The following is a 17,819-nucleotide window of genomic DNA, read 5'->3' as shown; positions in this document are numbered from 1 at the left end:
AGTGAGAAGAGGCACTATTTATAATAATGTTGCTACAGTAGATATAAATTAGGACTATTTCAGCAAATCAAGATATTTGATCACTTTAAGAAGGAGAAGAACATTATTGATAAGCCCAGCCATAGATGTCAAGTCAAGGAGTAGCATTCAGATGCCATAGCACTTTGATTAATAAGTGCTGTCTCTTTTACCATTTTAGCCAGCTGAGAGAAGTGAGTGGTTTACAATGCTAGATTTGGTAACCTAACCTCCCAGTTATCCTAAATCCATTGGTTTACTTTATTTTGAATTATGGGTATACATTCTTATAGCTATATTTCTAAAATATTGTTTTGATTTGAAGCTTTTACTAATATAGATTTTTTCTTTTCAGTTTTAAAGTTACTTGAAAAAATAACTGAATTTACAATGTTAGTCCTGTCCTTAAGTGCGTGATGTTTCCTTTGCTTGTATGCCTTAGTGAGCGCACAAAGAAGTATATTTTGCCTCCTTTTATATTGTAGGATTGATCTAAATTATATACTGTTGTCATTTGCTTGTAATGCAGAAATCTCATTTTTTCCTGCTTTTGGCTATGCCTCTAGAATGTGAAATTTTTTTCTATCATAATGGTCATTTAATCCTAATAGTTGTGCAACTCTCGGATTCTTCGAGGAATACAGTGGGCATATGCTAATGAACTATTACATTTAGACCTTTTTAGTTTATATGGAAATTGCTATTCAAAATCAACTTACTGTTAACCTTTTAACCTTTTAATTTTTACAGTATGAATGTAAAGTTATTGCAGAAAAATCTCATCAAGAATGAAGGCAGAAGTATATCTTTTGTACAGAAAAGCAAGATGAAAAAGGCATGCAAATGGTAGATAGACCAACAAAACTTCGGACTATAAAATTGCCAGGATGCAGTTTTTCCCTTGATTGGTGTGTACACACACACACACACACACACACACACACTTACATATATATACACACATACGTTACTGCAATCTGTGATTGCTTCATCTGTAAATCAAGTACAAGCCTTTATGTATTTGACTTAAATAACTGTAAAATATATATATGCTACATTAAAAAACCTGTTGATTAATAGATGACATTTTTAAATTAATTTTTTAGGTATACCATATATCGTATCACAGTGTTGATGTGCCAAAATAATTCTTTTACCGTCATGCAGACTATAAAAGTGCTTTGAACAATTTATAAAGTTGATGAAATAAAATATGAGTAAAGCCAAAAAAAAAAAAAAAGCAAGTGGAAAGCTGGTATATTCTCTTTCACGTACTGTTGTGCCTTCTGATTACAGCAGTGTGATTTATGGGTGCCCTAATGTGTGGTTAGTTTCTATTTTAACGTCATCTCAAAGAGCTTTGGGTGTTTAAACATATGATGAAAAAGAACTTCCATGGAATATTAGCAGACCTGAATTACTGGAGAGAGTTCAAAGAGTAATTTTTTTGTTTTCACCGATTTTACTGGAGGTAAAAAGTGATAAGCAAGAGAGTTTATCAGCATTAAATTGTTTTGAGTCTAAATCTAGAAATTAAAAGTAGGGACCATTGAAAAATTTAACTGGAATAAATATGCTTTAGAAATACAAAATGACCTTCTGCAGTGCCACAGTGTTAAGTGATATTAACTGTCAATGACAATGTAGTATTCCACTACTTTTGTACATGGAATGTATAAGAAATCCCAAACAGGTCCAAGTGAAATTTCTAATTCTCTTGGGTTCTATAATCTATTGGATTCTATAAAGTAAACCATTTGAGCTGGGCTGCATCATATGATTTATTGTCAGCGGATTGCCATTTGGGGAGTGGATGGGCACATAATGTCCTATGTATTCATGTGCTCATTAGTGAACAGTTCAGGAATGTATTATTTAAGACTGAATTGGGATGGCATACTGTGCACGTTAAAGATCCCAATAATAGTTTCATGCATATCTTTCCAACAGCTGGAGCCTTTGAAGTATGATTTAAGCATACTCTTAGTTAACTTTTTTTTTCCCAATTTTTATATTTTTTGAAATAGGTGGCATTTATCTGATACACAAGGGAAAGATCTTCTGCTTACTGTGGAAGTGTGTGTGTTTTTGTTTGTGTCTGTATGTGTTGGATATGTGTTGGATTGAATGAGGGAGAGAATGTATATGTGTGTGTGTGTGCATGTGCTGCTCTTGTAATGTCAACTAGATATTTTTTCATTTTTTTTTTAAAACCATCGCTATCAGACTGAGATCTTATATGCCAAACTTTAATCTGCTCTTATGTTTTAAGGCTGAAAGTATGAAAATCCTAAGATTTCATATTGAATATATGTACACAATCTTAACTGTAGTGGTGGTAAATATGCTACTATAATTTATTATTCTATCTTCCAGATAATGTTATTCATTTAGAACAAATAAGGTATATTTTTAGAATCAACTTTGTAAGCACTATAAATCTTTAATAAGTTATAAGGTCTATGATGTGTTTACTTTGGAAATTGCTGTTTAAAGCAAGATGTATTAAATATATAATTATCATCTTGGTTAAGAGTCTTTTTTTCTTCTTTGTGGTTAATCTTAGAATTTTACTACTGAGGATTAATTTAATAAAATTTAACATGTATGGTTGAATTTATTAAGAAAAATGAAACTAGTATTAGTTCAGTATTACAGGAACTGAATGATTATTACTTTAAGTTCTTGAATTATTTTCTTATCACCTAGAAAGCAAGAAAAAGTATTTCTGACAAATACAGAATTGTTCAAAACAAAATTGTTCTGATATTTTGATAAGTATATTATATGTTTTTCTCAGCAATGGAAGAAGATGGTAAATGTATTTTAATACTGATGTATTGGCAGTGCTTCCTGGTAAGTTTCAAATGTTGACGAGTTGAAAACTGAAACTTAAATTCTATGAAAGCGCAAGCAAATAATTAAAATTAACTAGCAAGAACCCTGGTCGTACTTTGTTAGAATCTGTGTTTGTTTACACTGAACTGCTTCACCCTCATGAGGTCACTGGGCCCTCTCTGTGCTGCATCTGTTTCACATGTCTAGGGGAGATCCAGATTGGTCAACATCATTAGATACTTCTCTAATCTTGTGGCTCACTTACCTGGATAATGACATAGTGTTCTTTGTAAGGTAATTCTGCAAGTGATGGTCCGTGAACAGTAGAGTCTTAGCTTTGTGTGTATGAAAAGTCATTCTTGAAGAGCAGTTTAGCAGGCCATAGAATCTAGGTTCACAGTCTCCCCCCAGTCCCACCACTTTGAAGATTTTTTTAACTTGTCTTCTGTCATCTAATGTTGCAGATGGCAAGTCTCCTATTAGTGTAATTTTCTTCCCTTTGTAGGTAATCTGTCTTGTCTTTCCAGGAGCTATTTCATGAATTTCCCTTTATCCTTGAGGTTATTTGGTCCTTCCCTGGTAGCTCAGATGGTAAAGAATCAACCTTCAATGTGGGAGACCTGGGTTCGATCCCTGGGTTGGAAAGATCGCCTGGAGAAGAGAATGGCAACCCACTCCAGTATTCTTGCCTGGAGAATTACATGGACAGAGGACCCTAGTGGGCTACAGTCCATGGGGTTGCAAAGAATCAGGCATGACTAAGTGACTAACGCTAACATGTCTTGTCTCTCTAGGCACTTTTTCATAAATTTCCCTTTATCCTTGAGGTTATTTAGTTTCACTTTTATTTGTTTCATTTTAAAATTTGTTTTCATTTTTCTTGCTTAATATTCAGTACGCACTTTGATTCTGTGGGCTCATATCTGAAAATTTTAAAGTCTGAGTGCATGTTAGAGTCCTCTGAAGTCTTATAAAAATATGTTGATCATGAATCCCACTCTCATAGACTCTTAATATATTATAATTGACCTGAGGTGTGCTCTGAGCATTAGGAGTTTCATAAGTTCCCCATGTGATTCTAATGTGCAGCCCAGGTTGCCTCTCACAGGTGTAGATACATGTAATATAAGATGGAGGTTCTGGGTGAGAGAGATGTAGTGACTTTGCAGATGACAAGTGAGGAATGCATTGTGATATATTTTGGATTAAATCATGTGAACTTGTTTACTTGGGTATAAGTTTTTAGGAAGAAGAAATGTGAAAGGTGACTTAAGTTTCCTTTCTTGGAAAAGTAAATGGATGGTATTTCCATAAACCAAAAGAGGAATGCAGAAAAGTAGATGAATAGATAAGAGTTTGATTTGATGTATTCAGGCTGAGATGTGTAGAAGGCATCTGGTAAAGATGATAATATGCAGTTGGATATTTGAGTCTGTGTTATTGGATGTAATGAGGGAGTCATCAGCATATGACGGTAATAAATGCAGCTGTAGGAGTGGATGAGATCACCTAGGGAGCATGTTAAAGTGAAAAGAAGGAGATCTGAGGCATACTGGCCTGTGGGCAGAGAAGCTGATGAAGGAAATGAAAGGGTTGAGGTCAGAAGTGGGAAGGAAAACAGAAGAGTGATATGGAAGCCAAAATAGGACGGGATTTTAGGCACAGTAACTGGTAGGATGATGTGCAATTGAACGGAATAATTGACTTCATAAGAACAGGAAGTAATACCTTATTGTTCTATGTTGACAAATAGTTTTTTTTAACCTATCTTACCGAGAGTCGGACATGACTGAGCGACTGAACTGAACTGAATCTTAACATTTAAAGTATATCATTGTATACTAATAGCTCACAAAATATATTTGAGAAAAGCCTGATCATGTGGGGTTTCTCTGGTGGCTCAGACAGTAAGGAGTCCGCCTGCAGTGCAGGAGACTCGGGTTTGATCCCTGGGTTGGGAAGATCCCCCACAGAAGAAAATGGCTACCCATTCCAGTATTCTTTTCTGGAGAATTCCATGGCCAGACGAGCCTGGCAGGCTACAGTCCATGGGGTCTCAAAGAGTTGGACATGACTGAGTGACTAACACTAATGATGTATTGTCATTTGTTATGAGTGAGGGGAGCTGGGGCAACTAGAGAACTTTGGAAGGATGGTGGAGATTCGGGATGTAACTATGAAGAATGGGCTTAGGAACTGACTTGAAGCAAAGAAAGACTTTTCAGATAGTTCTGAGGCCATCAAGGACCCAGGTGAGGCTAGAGATCAGATGTTTGCAGCAGAGCCAATTGACATGATTGTGTCATGTCCAAGTGGGCTAGTTGCCCAGGGGTTAGGTCATTTGTGATGGCATATTTTGAGTCTAATGGAGAGTTTGTTGGTAGACATGGCACAAGGCTTTGTGGAAGATTAATGGAAGCTCCTAATACAACATCAAGAGATTTATTGTGGGATCCAGATGAACTAAGGAAGGACGTTGGATCCGCAGTGCTAACCTGACAGCATGGGAGAACGGTGGGAGAACGGTGTGATGGTGAAGGACAGCAAGGACAGGAGACCAAAGACCCTGTTTGATGGGAACGGTGATCGGCTTGGGGTTTGCAGTCAGGAATTTAGTGCCTCATTTCAAGATCTCAAGGCCCAAGATGTGATCTGAACAACTGTATGTCCATAGTTCACAGAAGTGGGTGGAGGTCCAAGGCCTGGGTGACCAGCTGTTGGTAACAGTATGGCTGCTACTGAAATGGTTGATGCCAGAGGCTGGGTGGAAAGGAAGGTCTCATCTGTAGTCCTAATGCCCATTTGAGTGAAACAGCCTATCCAAATGCTTGATTGTAATGGAATGCTAATTAGAGTCCCTTCCCCTCTTTATGTGCTTATTTTTAGTTGTTTCAACATCCTCATTTCAGTTCAGTTCAGTGGCTCAGTCGTGTCTGACTCTTTGCGACCCCATGAATCATGTCCTAGATGATCTAAAAACTCATGCTGTCGAGGAGTAAATCTTCTACTGATCCTGTTCAATCAGAGATCATCTCTTTAATTCTGGATAAAATTTTTTCTCTCTTTGTTGTTACTATTCCTTTGTTCACCTTCTCTGGTCTTCTGAAATTCTTCTGTTTGGGAAGTCTTTGATCTTATGTTCCTGTTTTCTATATATCCCTTAGCTTTTTTCTATTGTGCTTACATTCTGGAAGAATTACTTCACTGGAACTTCCAGCTCAGTGAGTTGCTCTTCAGCTGTGCCCGTTCAGTGTTCAACCTATCCATTGAATTTTTAATTTCAGTGATGACAATTTAAATTTCCAAGATCTCTGTTTTCTGGGGGTGTGTGTATGTGGTCATTCTTGTACTTGCTGAGGATATTAATTAATCTAAAGTTCTAAACTCTTCCAAAGAGCAGGGAAGGGCAGAATGAGCCTGTGCCAGTCTGTCTGTGGGTGTGAGCACACCCCAGTCTACCTTAGGCCCACTCCCAGGCCTCTCTGAACTTAGTGCTCACACAGCTTGCACCTGGGAACAGATACCGTGCTGTCTCTGGTCCAAGGTGGCCAGTAGAAATGTGAAGGGGTTGGCCACATGGCTCCTTCTATAGGAAGACTCCTAGCACACAAGGTCCGTTGCCCTTGGTATTTTGGGCTCCGAGCATTAGCCTTTCTTTGAGTGTTTGAACTGTAATTTTTCTGTCTGCACTCAGATGTTTTCTTGCTCTCATGGATTTCTTGTAGTGGCTAGTCCGTGGAGAATACTTCTCTTTACCTGGCAGTATAGTGGATACCTTTTCCTTTTGAAAATCTTTTGTTGTTGTTTCTGTGGATTTGGAGTAGGTGGGAGAAGCTACAACTTGACCAGTCTGCCATCCTGATTCAATCTTCCTCACCATTTTTTATATCATAAAATCTTACCATCTGCCTGATCATTTGTCTTTACATTTAAAAAACTCAAATTTGGTTGGGAACTGAGATAAATGGGTTAAGTCAGTGGTTTCTTACTTGGTCTCAATAAAAATTGGGGTATGAAAGTTTTGTTTTTTCCCCCTTGAAATACATTTATTGAGTTCACTGAGATCATCATGCCAGGATGGGTAAGTATCCCGATATCAGTTCCTTTATGCCTCCCTTCTTTTTATCACTGATGAAATCTGTGAAGCCTGTCATCTTTCTTTGTGATTTACAAGACAGACTTTTCCAGGGTATGTCAACTGTTCTGAAGACAATGTTGTTAAGGATCAGCTTTGGCAGATCAGATAGATAATGATGTGCCTGTGAAAGACTGGGCTATTGATGAGCCTCGTGTTGAAACTGATTGCCATATATGGGCAATTTTTCCCTTTCACTGTTGCCCTGGTTGTGCTGTTTATGAGGGTGTTCGTGAACAAGGGACAGTTTTGATTTTAAATCAAATTCTGTGCCAGCGCAAGAGTGTTCTATTCTACTTTGCCATGGTAGGATTTATAACTGCCAATTGTTCTGTGGCTTCCCCCAAAGGTGGGCTTTAAAAGTAATGAACACATAGAAAACATTTCCATTTAAAACAGTCCTTTTATTACTGTTCTTCAATTAATAAATTCATTTAGTACTATTGTGTTTCCATGAGTTTGTTCCATTTGCAGAATTTTGTCTCTCTTTGAAACATGTTTTGAATAACTTATACAGAATGTGATCATGGACCGATTCATTGTGATGAGCAACTGACAAGACGAAAGAATCTTAAGTGTTGAATCTGTTTGTTTTAGAAGAAAAGTTTCTAAAATGTATTCCCTGGAAATTTCTGCCATTAAATGAAACTCATTTCTATTCCCTTTGTAGTCATCACATGTCACTCCTAGATCTTCCGGAAATGTCTGCTCAACCAAGTTATGACAGTGGCAGTTCTGTTTTTAAACAGTTCCTTCTGCTTTGACAAAACCTTGAGATTTTGCAGCAGGACATTACAGGAAGACAAACTGCTGCCCCATCATCTTGGGATCAACTGGAGGCCGCTGCTGTGCTCAGTCTCCACACACTGGCTTGGGAAGGTGACTGACAAATTGAAGATGAAGGTTAAAGATATTTGTAAAGACAGATCTTTGTGGAATTTTCTATGCCTCAGATCTGTCCAGGAGAGAAAAACAGGTCAGGATATGTTGAAGTGAGTCTTTCCAGAATATATGTAAAATTCAAAATAAAGTTGAGTCAAATTCAACTTTTTCCCCCCCAGAAAAAGTAAATTAGTGATCCTTAAGTCTTTGTTAGGATGAGTTCTGGTCCTGTGGCCCTGGCAAACCACAGAGAGGCTGGGATGTGCGATCCTTCCCTTGACAGACAGGAGGACCAAATACTGGTGATCACTGGCAATGCCTACGACAGTTGGTTTAAAGCGTTTTGTAGCACTCTTATCTCACTAGAATATTTTTCTTCATAAATGATTCATAGTGAATACAAATACAAGACAATGAAAAATTTAGAGTGTTAAAATTTTGCAGGAGAAGGGGATGTCAGAGGATGAGATGTTTGGATGGCATCACTGACTTGATGGACATGAGTTTGAGTAAGCTCTGGGAGTTGGTGATGTATAGGGATGCCTGGTGTGCTGCAGTCTATGGGGTTGCAAAGAGTTGGACAGAACTGAGTGACTGAACTGACTGAAAATTGCAGTGTTTAAAATACATAAAATATAAACTTTGTATCCATGTCCCAGAACAGTGGAAGAAGGAAGAATTCCACTTTTGTCTTTTCCTATCATCTGAAAGTGAGAGGGTGTGGGAAATTAATCGTTTCCTTAGTGCTTCCTACAAATGTCGTTGCCTCCCCTGGTAGACACTCATCGTTTTACAGCTGCCAACTTCCGTGATTTTCTGAATGGTGGAGCAGGATTTCAAAGTTGGGTCTAACTTTGCTCCAACAGCCAAGGATTCTCACCACCACATGGGACTGTCCCTACAAGTCCCTGCAAGCTGTTTTGCCTGTGCATTTCCAGCAGAATCCCAAGACCATTGCTAAGTGTCTTGGCACCAAGGCACCTTTGACATGAATATGCCTTGAGTTCATAGACGTATGTTTAACATGTTTACTTTACTCGGGGATCTGGGTTCTCTAGTCAACAAAAGTGCTCTTAGAGAGTCTGATGACTTCAGCCATGGGGGTATGCCTGAACTTGGACCTGAAACCTCTCTAGTTAGCAGACTTTCTACTCAACCTCTATAGGCACAGTCCCATATGGAAACCTGACATCATAAAAAGGATGTGTTAACAGGTTTTGACTTCTGACCTTTTAAGTTCAGTCTGAGAGAAGTCTGCCTGAGTTATTGTGCTTTCTGGTCTAGTTTTTGATGTGCTTGTAATATAAGTACTGGTCTGGTGGTAGCCATCCTTGCAGACGGTCTGTATAGATGGTAAGTTCTGTTAGAGTAAAAACAGGATGTTTATACGGTGGCCAGGAAAGGCATCTGGAAGGCAAGGGCACAGGTACTGATGAGTCAGATCAGCTTGAGGAGGGGAGGACAGTTCTCTTGGGCACGAGATGAACAGGACAGACATGGACAGACAGGTGGGTGTACCCTGAAGACTCCAAAGGTGGGTCTGGATGTAGCGAAGATTGCAGGTGGAGGAAGTGGTGGGAGGTAGGACCTAAAATAGGGCTTCACTTCACTTTGGGGTTTTTAAAATATATTTATTTGTTTTTATCCATTTTTGGCCACATTGAATTTTGTTGCTGTGCAGGCTTCTCCAATTGTGGCAGGCAGGGGCTACTCTAGTGCGGTGCATGGGCTTTCACTGCTGTGGCTTTTGCTGTGGAGCAAAGACTAGGATGGGCAGGCTTCAATAGTTGTGACTCCTGAGCTCTAGAGTACAGGCTCAGTAGTTTTGGCTACTGGGCTTATTTGTCCCCAGGCATGTGGTATCTTCATGGGGTCGAACTTGTGTCCCCTGCATTTGCAGACAAATTCTTAGCCCCTGGACTACTAAGGAAGTCCTTCACTTTGATATTTAAATGGCTCCCAAAGAACTTATAGGCAGGGTGTGCTCTGCTTAGGGGCCACCCCCACCTGCCCATGGGGTTACTTGTGGGAGTCCTGCAAGTTAGGGCTGCCCCATCTAGCACAGCTCAGAGAATTCCCATTGGCATCAGACTTTTACTTGAAAAGGACACCCTGTGGCTAATGAAGGTGTGATCTTAGGTTGAGCAGAATCAGGAAAGAGCCTTGGAAATCAGTCAAACTCAAGCTTGAACACCTGAGGAGTTATTTACAGACTGGAACCCCAGGCAAGGGCCTTCGCAGGTGGCTCAGCAGTAAAGAATCCATCTGCCCGTTCAGGAGATGCAGGTTTGATCCCTGGGTGGGGAAGAACCTCTGAAGGAAATGGCAACCCACTCCAGTGTTCTTACCTGGAGAATCCCATAGACAGGAGCCTGGTGGGCTACAGTCTGTGGGCTCACAAAAGAGTTGGATATGACTTAGTGACTAAACAACAACAACCTTGGAGAAGTCCCCCAAGCTCTTGAAATTTCAATTTTTCCATCTCTGAAATGGAGATACACTACCACCTTCCTTAGAAGTTTGTTAACATTAAACACAGTAATATGTAAACAGGTGTCCAGTGAAATATTAGTTCTCTTGTCCCTCCTGTTTGTTCACTTCAAAGTACAGGTTCTGTACCAGCACATGGACATCCCCTCTGTATCAGGAAAACTCCTCTCATGTTTCCATTGAAATGGAAGGAAGCAGGATGCAGGAATTTACAACACCGATAACTACCGTCCACAGCTTCCCTCACCAGTTAGTCAACAGCGATTCGGTCCCTAGGGAAGCTGGAGAGAACACTTGCTGGTCACTGTCATCCTGAGAAGTTGTTTGGCAGGAAGTTTGGCCAGGTTGGGCTGCAGTGTCATCCAGGGAGGGAAGCTCAGGTGAGGTGCCACAGGACGGCATGAGGACACCAGAGGGAAAGAAGGATGTGGGAAACAGGAGATGGGTTTTGTCAGCATCTTATTCTTGCCTGGGGATGACGGCTCTGTCCTCATACTTTATAGTGTCACAACCATGATAGCGCACTTTCCCGAAGGAGGAGTTACATTTTAATTAGCCGCATGACACCTGATCTCTAACCTATCAGCCCATTTCTCCAGGCCTCATCTTTTCAGATTATTTTTGCCTGTGTCCGCCACTTGCCTGTGCCTTTCATGTATATCAGAAGGAAATCACTAAACAGCCTGGGAATCCTATTACCAGACCTCAGGATATTAATTGTCAAGTTCTCCCCAACGGTTACACAAGTGCTGAAAAAGTGGTTCTCTTTCAATAGTGTCTTGTCAAAATGCCAGGTACAGTTTGTTTTTGACATTTGCTGCTACTGTTAAATAATAGTCTTGCTTCTGTCATAGCTAATGTTGACTTGAAGGCATTTGGAGGGCATTTCTCAACTCCAGCCTTAACAGTGAGACCTGGGTCTTGACAGATATTTTTTCCTGCTTGCCCAAGGCAACTGAATGTAAGGTTTGCAAGCTTTGCTTTTCTAAGCTCAAGAAAATTTCAAATGGGCATACATCGCTTAAAACTTCAGATCTCATTGTGCACATGTGCTTCTACTCATAGCCATGAACACCTACACACATGTACAAGTTGAAGTTCTTGAAGTTTTGCCATCCTGAGAATGACATTTACATCAATTAAATAGTATCCTGTTTTAAGATCTCTTAAATCCTGGCTGTTCTACCTTAGTAAACCTTTATTTGTTAGAATGTGATACTTCATTACAGAGCTCTTTAAAATTGCTAAACGGTTTTACTGTTTCTGTATTTGCAATGGAGCAAACCTCGAGCTCTGCCCAGCAAGCACCGTGTGCCATCTGTCAGAGAATCGGGGCTCTCCACACACAGCACTTTCTTCTGTTTGGAATTTAATTTATGTGACTTTCCCCTACTTTTGTGTGGAGGCATCTTTTGAATTTTTCCTTCAGTGTCTTATAGACCAATGTGTAGAGATCTCCTAATGGGATCATCATTCCTGAGATGCTCACCATTTATGAGGGAAAAAAGGGGAAAGTAAGAAAAAAATTGGGCAGCGCAAGCGAGAACTGTGCAAGAATTCTGTGGAATTGTGTAAGAGCTGGCATCGTTTGTATGTGAAGGGGCCAAGAACTGCACAGTTGGTTTCAAAATAAATACCAAAGGAGCGATTAATAGACAAATCTGTTTTGCAGTTTCAGAAAAATAGAAGCACAGCAGTCGTTAGGGTTTCCTATAACTGAGGCATCTTGGGTTTGGAGTTTTGCATGGGGAGCCATAGGTTGTAAATCTAATGGGTAAGTGTCCACCATGTCCGGCTACACATTTTCTTCCACAACACCTGTGTCACAAAATTGATCTTCAAGTTTTGAAAAACTATTTTTAGAGATTTCCAAAATTATAAAATCTGAGCATATGAATTAATGTACTGTCATCTTTCACTCACTCACTCTCTCTGCTTTTATCCTAATTCTTACTTGGGAGGATAGTTTTAGATGGCAGCCATTTTTCTTCTTCTGAGAGGAATATGAATTCATTTAAAATCAAGATGTGATTATCCCATGATGACTCGTATAATATTACATAGCAACTTAACTGCAGTATAAGATTCAAGGAGAAGAATGACAGAGCTAGAAGAGACCCTAACATTCATCATGGGCAGCCCAATCTTGTCATTTTACAAAACTCACATTGGGTAAGTGCCTGTCCCCGGTCACAGAGCCAGTTAGTAGCAGAATGAGCCATTTCAGTAGCTTCAATGGGGCATTAACATTTCAATTCATGAAAAATGTAGATTTAATTTTATAACTGCAAGATTTATGGCAATGTTGACAACTGGTAGAAAAGGGACATTCATGAATTATGAATGTATCTGTTATAATGGGAAATTATTTGTTACCTTAAGTAACAGCTGGTACATAATAACACTGAGTATCTGTGATTTACCACGTATACCACCTCATTTAATTACCCCATTAAAGCTGTGATATAAACACTTTTATCTATAATATAATATGAAGAAACAAAGGCTTATCCAGATTACACATAACTTGCCAACATCATGCAAGTAGATGCTAAGCTGAGGGTAATTCCAAGCCCTCCTTCTTCCCAGGCTGAAAGATGCAGATCTTTACTGTCTGTACTGTCAAAACGGAAATATGTTAGTGGAACCTATTTCTTTCTATTTTTTAAATTAATTTTTACTGAGGTATAGTTGCTTTATAATATTGTGTTAGTTTTTACTCTACAGCAAAGTGAATCAGCTATATGTGCACATACATCCCTTCTTTTTTTGGATTTCCTTTCCCCAAATTGATTTTTTTCTATGAAATGTTAAATGTGGGACTAAAACATATATGGGAAAATCATGCCCTTACACTTCCTAAACAATTTTAAATTTTAGTTGGAGCAATGAATAAGTTCCGCGGTGATGCCACTCTTGGCTAAGAAATGGATTCTGAGCATGAGATTTATTATTTTGTGATGAAATAAATTGGGTACCTTGAAAGAAAAGCTATGGGAGAAGGTTATTTGCATCATGACTTATTAGAGATATTTTTAAATCTAAGAATTGGGTTATTCCCTTAATGAAGAAATAGGATGAAAAGCATTTCTTATCAGATACATTTTCATTTATCACTTAAATTTGACCTCCTATGTCATCCATTGTCTTTAATTTTAAAATTAAAGTTGGTATAATGAAAAATTTAAAATATTGTTGGCATGTCCACAGAAGAATAACAAGGAAATGAACATTTTCTAAATTTCCATTAGACTTGCATGTGAAAAAAAATCACAAGCATTATTTAAGAAGTTGGAAGTGATTTCTTTAGATTATCACTTATATTTTGACATTAATGACTTTAATGAAGACAGATTTAGGCTAATTATGAGATCAAACTTCTAATTAGTGAATATAAATGAAGAGGTTAATGACTTCCTCTCACTCTGCCCACCTTTACCTCTGCAAAGAATTGTCCCACATACTCCATTCCTTCCTGAGCAAGCCCTACCTAACAAGGCCAACCAGGAGTCTAGAGCTGTGAGGTCAGGTCAGGAATGGGGTTGACTCAGTGGAATCCAGGGCTGATGGTTTACAGCATTTGGAACTTTCAGGGATATGCATGACAGAATGTTGTTGTTGTTTAGTGTTTTAAGTCATGCCCAACTCTTTTGCGACCCCAAGGATTCTAGCCCGCCAGATTCCTCTGTCCATAGGATTTTCCACGCAAGAATACTGGAATGAGTTGCCATTTCCTTTTCCAGGGGATCTTTCCATCTCAGGGATCAAACCGCATCTCCTGCATTGGCAGGTGGATTCTTTATCACTGAGCCACCAGGGAAGCCTGCCTGACAGAATACCTGGTTCAAAATAACTTAAGCAAAAAAAGAAAGTTATTGGCTCATGAAACTAACAAGCAAGACTGGCTTCACATGCAGCCAGGATTCAGGTATCAAAAACTGCCATCAGAGCACAGCTTCTTCCCATCTTTCTCTGTATCTACTGTGTTGACAGGAGGCTAGGGCTTTACAAGGCTGGATGGTGTTGGCAGCTCCAGCCTCAAGTTCTCCCCACGCATGTCCTGTCTCTCAGGAGATTCTGCTAAAGTCTCAGAAAATTTCTGGCTCTGGTCGGGTCAGGTATCCCTTGCCACAACAATCTCAAGGCTGGTTCTGCACAGACAAAATGTGATATTTATATGCACAGGGATTTTTGGACTTTGCCAAAAAATAGAAATTGATAAGAGGGCAGAAAAGAAATTCAGGCAAGTCTTTATTGGGGCCTCTGCTGCAGTAGTGAGGAGAACAAATAATAACTTCCCTTGCTTGCTGCCTAAGTAGGGTGGGGGGGTGGTGCGAGTTGGTTCCTTATATGGGGTGAGGGTAGAGGTATGTCCAGAGTTCAGGCAGGAGGGGTGGCTTACTGTCTGCCCATCCCTTTGGTGGTGTTGGATGCAAGGGGCATGCCCATTTCCCTGCTTTTACTCCTGACCTGTTTTTTTTTTGTTTCCAGCTCTTCAGAGGTGGCAATTGGACCTTTTTGATCTTTTTGTATCTTGTTGTCCAGAATTTGCCCCAGGTGTGCCTGTGTGCACACTGTTACTTTTAGTCCCTCAGGCTTTTTTTTTTTTTTGGCTTGAGGAGACTGGTGCAAACTGCATCAATGTGGCAAAGGATCTCCTGTCCCAGCCTGTTTCAATATGATGACAAAAATAAGGATATCTAAAAAGAAAAGTGCCATCACAGCCCAAAAGTCGTTATGAACTGGAAGTTGCAAAAGCAAGATTAAGTTGCTAATTGAAGAGAGAAACAGTAGGTGATAAAGAAAAAAAAGAGAGAAAACCATCTCATGTCTTTCTACTTCCCATGAAACCTATACTCTTCTTCCAATAAACTCTTCAAAAAAGGATTTAAATTGATTAGTTTTCTCTTCTTGGTAACTGACCAACCATGACTAAAATAATGTGCTGGTGTTCCCTCTACTGATTAATGTGCTCAGTCATTCAGTCGTGTCTGACTCAGCGACCCCATGGACTGTAATCCTCTGAACTCTTCTATCCACAGGATTTTTCAGGCAAGAATAGTGGAGTGGGTTGCCATTTCCCTCTCCATACTGATTAATATCCTGGATTATATGTAAGTTATACATGCCCTTCAGATAACATGTGTCCCTCAATGGGAAGAGAAGCCTGCCCATCAAACAGATCATCCAAAAATTATTTGAGCAATTATGAGTAGCTTGAACTAAATGATATTGGAAACAGCCATAATATCTGTTCCTGAGGTTATCTGGTTCTCTGAAAATACCTACATTCAGTTTCATGAAAAACTCACCTTTTTTTCAACTCTTTTCCCACTTTTACCAGATACCTTTTCATTAATGACTTAAATTTTAACCACATGTAAAAGTTCCCAGCTCAGCTATCACACTTAGTGTCATGGAAGAGGCTCCTGATAATCTATGTGGTTAAGCACTAGTTGGCTGTACTTTCTTTTAAATAAAATCTTTTGCAAATAAAACTGTTTAGGTCAGTGAAGCTAGAGACATCATTGAAGCAATTCCCTCAAATCTGAGCTATCCAAACATTAAATCATTTCAGTCTCTTGTTTGAAATGAAAACTAGGAAAATTGGGAAAGGAGAGTCTAGAACCTCTCCAAGAGACTCACCCCAGCTGCTCTCATTTCAGGAAATGGCAATTCACTATTCTTGTCTGGAAAATCCCATGGACTGAGGAGCCTGGCAGGCTATAGTCCATGGGGGTAGCAAAGAGCTGGACATGACTGAGCAACTAAAAACACTCAAATGCTGGGTTAGAAGGCTTGTGAGGCCAATTTGCTCTTTAAGATGATGGAAACATGTTTTATTCAGTTTCTGCTGCAAAACCCAGAAGCAATAGTTTGTGCCACCAGCTTTGAACAAATCTTTTCATGATGCTGTGATGTGAGAAAGTCCTTAGTTTTCTGTTCTCATTCTTCGTAGAGATGCTGTACAGTGAGAGGAGTCTTCCAGGGTTTGTAGTTGATCCTGTCTTGCTGCTTTATTGTGAATGAATCCAACTGGAACACCACCAGCTCCAGCCACAGTAGCAGGTTCCCTAGCCTGAGCTTCTGAGAGCCTCCGTGTGTAGAGTTGTACAGAGTATCACCTCTAGTCATTTGCCTTATTGGCCCTACCCTGGCCAGCTTAACAACTTTGATTTTTGGTAAGCCAAATAATTCCAGTGGGAGAAGATGTTACAATTTCAGAATGAAATTCTCTTATTTTGCCAAAATCATTGTGTCCTTTCTTACTAAAATTCCTATAGCAGATCAGTTTCTTCCCAAATGTCGTAAACTCCTTTCTCTTTTTATAATTTTTGGAATAAGTGTGGAATGGAGAAAAAAATTTACCATCTGAAGCCAAGATATGTTGGGAGATGTTAGATCACTTTTGGCAATAGAGAAAGGCTCTCAGGGCTGGACTTGGTTACAAGAAATACAAGAAACTCACCCCTTTATGTGCTGTTTTTAATGATCATGCTCTCCCCTGAGAATTGATTGGTATTCTTTTCCATTAGCTATCTTAAGTTCCTACTTGTCTTGAGAAAGTGCCTGTTTTAAAGCCTGATACCCACAATCCATGAACAGAGAATGAAGTCATGTGTGTCAGAACTGGAGAATGGAGGAGATGCCTAGTGAGAATACATTGGCCCCTAGAAGAATTTCTCTCTTAAAGGATTTTTACTTTTTGTAGTTTTGTATATCCTAATCATATTAAAGGGCTTTCCGGGTGGCTCAGATGGTAAATAATCTGCTTGCAATACAGGATACCTGGGTTCTATCCCTGGGTTGGGAAGCTCCCCTTGAGAAGGGGAGACAACCTACTCCAGTATTCTTACCTGGAAAATCCCATGGACAGAAGAGACTGGCAGGCTTTAGTCCACAGGGTCGCAAAAAGTCAGACATGACTGAGCGACTAACATACACACACAATCATATTAAAAGTGATTTTATTCCATAGCTGAACTGTTTGTTCAGGAACCAGAGGGTATTTAGGTAGCCCATAAGTTAAAAACATCTTTCTATCTACTATGGTGTTACCTATAGACTTGTGAGGTGAGGTAGGCAGCAGTTGCTAAAAATGATTAGCCCATATCATCCAGCAAATTATATCTTCTGGAAAAGGCTACCTGTTCCAGTATTCTGGCCTGGAGAAGTTCATGGACTACAGTCCATGGGGTCACAAAGAGTTGGACACGACCAAGCGACTTTCTCTTTCTTTTCTATTACAAAACACTGCTTCTATGCATAGTGTGCTGTTATAGTGAGAAAGTTCTGGATGAAGGTCCAAATGTTAGAGGTCTAGTTTTAACCCTGTTGGGAGCTTGCTAGCTGACTCAACAACATTAGGTCTATTACTTCACCTGTAAAATGACCCTCTGGAAGAGCTGGTCTCTAAAAGGGACCCCAGAGCATAGTAGCTAAGGTTGGGATCCTG

The 17,819-nt window shown here is 39.6% G+C and overlaps 1 protein-coding gene across 2 annotated transcripts in view; it reads left to right on the top strand.

The window, feature by feature from the left end:
* The window catches only part of INSIG2 (insulin induced gene 2), a 34,512-nt gene extending 19,863 nt beyond the window's left edge, over positions 1-14,649 (top strand). Inside the window, exon 6 of one of the 2 annotated variants that reach the window (XM_088828922.1) lies at positions 7,662-14,649. In XM_088828922.1, coding sequence (XP_088685048.1) covers positions 7,662-7,715 — 54 coding nt within the window. In that variant the 3' untranslated portion in view covers positions 7,716-14,649. Of the gene's footprint in view, positions 1-768; positions 2,542-7,661 lie in introns of those variants that run through there. The other variant, XM_055397648.2, reaches the window with a different exon arrangement.
* The last annotated feature ends 3,170 nt before the right edge of the window (positions 14,650-17,819 follow it).

The sequence above is a fragment of the Moschus berezovskii genome, chromosome 2, assembly GCF_049115385.1.
Source record: "Moschus berezovskii isolate FMDL1 chromosome 2, NW_MosBer_1.0, whole genome shotgun sequence".
Lineage (NCBI taxonomy): Eukaryota > Metazoa > Chordata > Mammalia > Artiodactyla > Moschidae > Moschus > Moschus berezovskii.
The sequence above is the reverse complement of the archived record's forward strand: the minus strand, read 5'-3'. Positions and strand labels throughout refer to the sequence as shown.